This window comes from Oculina patagonica, chromosome 4 (assembly GCF_052425735.1).
Source record: "Oculina patagonica isolate OP01 chromosome 4, crgOcupat, whole genome shotgun sequence".
Lineage (NCBI taxonomy): Eukaryota > Metazoa > Cnidaria > Anthozoa > Scleractinia > Oculinidae > Oculina > Oculina patagonica.
In genome coordinates, this window is record NC_135761.1 from 13,200,334 (window position 1) to 13,206,333 (window position 6,000).

At 40.5% G+C, this 6,000-nt stretch overlaps 1 protein-coding gene across 1 annotated transcript in view; it reads left to right on the forward strand.

Annotated features, from left to right (window-relative positions):
• The window catches only part of LOC144651500 (uncharacterized), a 28,675-nt gene extending 25,816 nt beyond the window's left edge, over positions 1 to 2,859 (forward strand). Inside the window, exons 3-4 of the mRNA XM_078511455.1 lie at positions 152 to 949; positions 2,366 to 2,859. Coding sequence (XP_078367581.1) covers positions 152 to 949; positions 2,366 to 2,572 — 1,005 coding nt within the window. The 3' untranslated portion in view covers positions 2,573 to 2,859. The remainder of the gene's footprint in view (positions 1 to 151; positions 950 to 2,365) is intronic.
• The last annotated feature ends 3,141 nt before the right edge of the window (positions 2,860 to 6,000 follow it).

Here is a 6,000-nt window from a genome sequence, read left to right on the forward strand (position 1 = left end):
GGATGGCTACAGAGAGTATTTTTAAAATGATTCAACTGCTACATGGAAGAGATATTTTCTTTATCTATTAGAGCACGTTGGGTGAATCTTCTTTCTCAGTTGTAACTATGATGTCAAAGATTTCAATTTATCCTCTCAATTTTATGAGCAGCTGAGGGAGAAGGAGCAACAAGAAGAAAACTTACGAAGACAGTTGAGGGAGATGGAACAACAGTTGAAAGAAAGAGATAGACACGAAAAGACTTTACAGGCACGATTAATATCTACTCAGCAACAAGTTGATAACCTAGAAAGACAGCGGAGGGACCGAGAACAAGATATGGTTAAACTAAATAAATCTCTTTCCGAAGTGAAGGAAAAGCTAAAGAAATATGAATCCCAAGAGACACATGACTGGATAATTCCTCGTGAGGAAATTGTAATGACGGATAAACGACTTGGTAGCGGAGGCTGGGGGTATGTCAAGGAGGGCAAGTATTGTGGCTGTACTGTAGCTGTGAAAAAGTTATTCAAGAAGTGGGCTATTTCTCCTTTGAACCGGAGCAAGTTTGAAAGAGAAATGGACATTGCTTCAAGATGCCGCCATCCTTGCTTGTTGCAGTTCATTGGAGCAACAAACGATGAAAAAAATCCCCTGTTTGTAACTGAGCTCATGGAATCAAGTTTGCGAGCATTGTTAGAGCAGCAACCGCTCTCCCCAGCAGAAGTCTACATTATTTCGTTGGACGTGGCTCGAGCATTAACCTACCTTCACCAAAAGAAGCCTACTCCCATCCTTCACCGTGACGTCAGCAGTGCTAATGTGTTGCTATACCGACGTGATGACCAATGGAGAGGCAAGGTGTCAGATTATGGCACTGCCAGGTTTCTGCAAGATGCCATGACCAAAGATCCTGGAGCTATGATTTACAGTGCGCCTGAAGCATCCACCCCAAGGCAAACAGTTAAGGTTAGTCATAAAAAATGTATTTAAATGGGCTTCCTTCTGTTTACATGCATAAATGAGAAAGATGAATTTTATGCCTTGAGTCTCAGTGTGCACTAATTAACATTTCATTTCGTTGATTAGAAATCTGCTCATTCTCCTTTAGCGGTAACCTTTAAATGTACATGTAGCCTAGGAACAGTCCTTTTTTCCCCAGTTCGTCGAGCGTGAAGTGAAAAAAAAGCGCTTGTGGAAAAATAGCCGTGCAAAATCTGGGGGATGGTATCCCCAGAGGCGGGCTGCTCCTAGGCTACATGTTCAGTGCATCTTTTTTCTTGATGTCAGTGATTTTCTACTTTTTGCCAGACTGCAAAACATTCTGTATTTTAGTGCTAGTTAGTTTGGCAAAACGCGGTTGTGAAAAGGATCTGAAGCGAGAGGAAAAGACCGGAAAGATACGTCTTAACCCTCTAAGTCGCCTCACTCTCCCTGCGTGCGCGGGCTTATTAGCGCTTCGCCCTTCCAATTAAAATAAGAAGCACGAATGGGATTTGCTTAAGAGTACTGTTTTTCCTGGGTATCTCTCCTCAGAAACCCCAGGAGCAGAGCAAAAGGCCCTTTATCGCCACAGTATCGAACAAGTAAACAGAAGCGTATTTTCAATATTCTACGATTGCAATTCGATCTAGCCCGATCTGACTTGACTTATTAACCTGTTCGCTTATTCTCGGAAATGCGCATTGGATGTTATGGTTGTTTCCTCTCCTCTCCTCTCCTCTCCTCTCCTCTCCTCTCCTCTCCTCTCCTCTCCTCTCCTCTCCTCTCCTCTCCTCTCCTCTCCTCTCCTCTCCTCTCCTCTCCTCTCCTCTCCTCTCCTCTCCTCTCCTCTCCTCTTCTTTTCTTTTGTGAATATGCAGCCGTTACAATTTAGTTATCACGTTCATCCTCCATGAAGGAATCAGCTCACGTACGTCCCAAAGAGCGTTTACAAAGTCACAAAGTTAAAACCCAAGGACACAACGTTTGAGTCCAAATTTTACGATCGTATATGGCATTGACGTTCTCCATAAGTTCGAGAATTTGGTCACGTCGCGTTTTTGTTCATGGTAGCAGCGTGGTCAAGTGGTTTAGGGAGCTCTTCTTGTAATCTGGAGCTCCAGGGTTTAAGCCTTGCATCGTGCCACTAGCTGGGTACGTTTATGGTAGCACCGAGATCAACTTAACTAAAACTGCCAGAAACTGGCGAGATTTGCAGAAGTGCAGTAATTGTGCTTTCGCAGTTATTATTTTTTTTTTTACTTTTATTTTGTTTGTTTGTTTAAAGGAGGTCAGAGGAATGCTAAGAATTGTAGCAGAGGCATTGTTCTACTTTTAGGGAACATTTTCTTTAGTGACGTTTTTGTTGTCATCACTGTTGATCAGTTGGTTTTGTTTTTGTAGATTGATGTCTACAGCTTTGGTGTTCTTCTCTGTGAAATGTGCATCCGGGAAAGCCCAGATCCTGAGAGGCGTATTAAACAGATTGCAATGGTGGAAGACCAGAAGCTTCAAGCCCTCATACAGCTATGCGTGCAATCAGACCCTGAGGACAGACCAAGTATGGAAGAAATTATTGAGGAACTGGAGGAGTTGAATAAAAGGTCATAGCTATGATATTTTCTCACGTGGCATGTAAGAAGTTTGATTATCGTTTCCAAGGTATCTTTTTTGGTAAGATTTGCTATCTGTAGTTTCTTGATGGTAACGATTTACCAAACGACTACGGACTGAATTTAAGTAAGTTTTTTTTTATGAAAGCAACTCATTGTTTGAAACAATTTCAAGGATTGAAAATGATAGAATGCGAGGTTATAAAGGAAATCACACGACTTTGAGTTCAATTCCTGTTAAATAGCTACGACAAAAAACTATTAATTATTTAATACTCTACCTTTTTAAATAATAGCCTAATCTATTATTCAGGCCTATTTCCTTTTTTTCATCAAGGATAAATTGCTCTTGTGTATGATCCAAGGGCCGTATTCACGAACCTTCTAAAAGAGGTATATCCCAGTACTCTTCTTTTTGTATAGCCTGTTGTTGAAAGACTAGCGAAATTTTAAAAATTTACAAAGCATCACTAGTAAATAATAGTAAGTTACAGTAAATTTCAGTGATGGAAGACTTTGGGCTTAGAGTACAGGTTCTTCCAGCATTTAATGTTTTAGAAGTAAACAGTTTTATATAAACATATATTTGTATTCCTAAATCTTAATTATACCGTACAGCTTCGTACGGCATCTAGACTTGCTCCAAGTCGACCTCGTATTTAATAATAGATGAGAACCTGAAGCGATCGATAGCGAGCACGGTCGCGAAGCGACCGAGCTAGCGACGCAGTCTCGAGCGAGGCCCAACCAACCAGAGAGAAAAAAATTAAAAGGACTTTGAGAAAGTCTATACGGCATCGTGTTAAAAAGGTACTGTATTTTTGGATGAGATTTTTTAGAAAGTTTAGAGGTATATTTTTCTTGTACTTTTATAATTTGTATGCTAGTGATTTCGTGTAAGACACTAAGCGAAACGTTTTCGTCGAGATTACGGACTGTAATTATTACAGTTGGCGTCGGCGGGCAAATGAAACACTTAAAGCTGATTATAAACTGGAAGTTGATATTCGTAAAAGTCGCTAAGGCGATTTATTTGCCTTTATTATTCAAAAAGTTATCACGATACCCATATATGGTCAGACAGTCAGTTTTATCCGTCAACCGTACACAACAAATATCCTGCATTCAGATCTGCGATATGCGATCTGTTGTGCGATATGCATAGGCGGGAATCGAACCCAAGACCTTCCAAAACACTGGGCAGGGCTACAGAAAGACTCATAATGAGTAGGGCTATTTACTAGGTTCGTATGTGACACTGAACGTGCCTACAAGCACTGCAGGACCCGTTTCTGTTATTTGTTTCGCTTCAATTTCTAATTGGCCAACAGCTAGCCCATCACTTGGTTTGTCACGCAACGCTCAGAAGAAAGAGTTACGTGATGTCCAAAAATACCAAACTAATGACTGCCAAGATTACCTTATAAAGAGTGCTTTTACTTTTATTTTGCTCGATCGAAAGGCGTCACCTTTTCAAATTCTTTCAAATTCTTCCTTATCAACTTCATGCTGATAACTGAGCAAAGATTTTTCTATTTCGCCGCCGACGCAACACAACAGTTATTTTAGAAACTACAGTCATGTGAAATAGACTCTAAACATGAGAGTATAAAGATAAGAGAGTCTATCCCCCATATAGGCCTTATTCCAAAGGTAATCCCTCTTAAGTTATTTTTAGACATGGTACCCAGTACTTCCGCAGATGTGAACGCGCGTTGCGTGGATCCTAACAACTATCTTGCTCTAAACTATACTCTCTTGCTCTAAATTACTACGTAAGCTTGAGTGTAGATAGAATAGCTTATCGAGTCCTTTGTATTGATACAAATATAGAGCGGTTTTCACTTGAGTGTCAAAAGTAATTTGCGCTTGCTTTGGTTTTGCATTACTACGCTTAGTGATTGGTTTAAAAATCTCGCGCTCCTTTCTTAGCCAATCAGAACAAGGCTAAAACCAAAACCAATCATGATTCGCTCATGCACGTTTTCCTGTGCTTCGTGCTTGTGACGTATTTGCTTCGAGTTTTTATTGGCTCACTAGATTATCTGTGTCCTTTGTGATTGGCCCGAGTAATTAATTTGCTTTTGGTTTTACGGCACTCGATTGAAAACTGCTCTAACTGAACCTTTCTTAGGTTTAGAGCTTAGTGTGTCAGGTTGGTGGCCAGTTAAGAAATAAACATTGTTCGGAGGGGGACGGGGCGTCTGAACTGCCCGCTTTCTTACCTTTTACTCCCAGCTCCCACCACCTCCTAAGTGGTTCCGGCCCTTCTGCGCTATTCCAATTGCAAAATATTTACTCCAAGGTTCCCGCCAGCCTTTTCGCGCCCCTCCAATATCATTCAGCTAACCTATACAGATTTTCGGAAATTCTCTTGTAGATTCCAGTTGTAGATTTCATTTAAGTGACAGGCGGCTTGCTGTGTTAGTTAGACTTGCAGGCATTACATCTATAAAGTCGACCAAATCTGATCAGGGACAGTGAAATTGGTGAAACCCATATATCGTCGAAGAAAGTTTCCGTCACGCTGGGTAGAGTTGATTTCATACAAAGGAATTCAAAGGATAGATTTTATAATGTAGTGAAGTTTAATGTGAAAATTTGTTTCATATGTGTATTCCACTATCATTTAAGCCACCAACCTGACCGTGTATTTTGTGTAAGCTTGTAAAGCAGAAAAGGTTTTGTAATTGTCCTATTGTAGTCTCAGCAATCGTATTGTACAGTAGGAAGTGTAAGAAATCGTATTGTAAGAAGCATTTTTGTGTTTAAATGAAAGAATGCTTAAAACAGAAAGGAAAAGCACGAATAAATGCTGCTAACCGCCTTCCATCAGTTCTCGTATTTTTCTTCGGGCCCTGGCGGGGGACTTCTCCCTTTTGTGGACTATACGGGGAGTACCTTTTTCAGGTTTAAGTACGAATTTTGCGAGTTGAGTATACAAAAAGGTGGGGAAACTGTCATTGGGGTATTTAAATAGACCTTCAGAAATATCTCGAACAGACCTACCGACCGGTCGATTCATAAAGATAAGATAAGATAATTTAAGATAAGATAATTAAGATAATTAATCCACCTATAGTTTATCAGCTCGTAGTTTAGTCTGTCACTGCTCTTTAATAACGTTTTCTCGCAAACTCTTTACACGTTTCGCTTCAAACTCATAAACTTTGAGGCAACTAAAACGGGAAGTGGCGTTTGTCCGCTACACGCTGTGAACAGCCGTTACTTGGCTCATCAGGCAACGCAGGGAGAAATGTCACGTGATATCCCATGCAAATAACGGCTGCGAAGGTGACTATTGTAAACTTTTTGATAAACACATTTGAAGTCGCTTATTCATGCATGAAGCGCCTTGCCACTGAGTAATAATGCATTGTGTGACATTGTTTGTATGCATCAGCGAGAAAATGGCCGAACACGGTT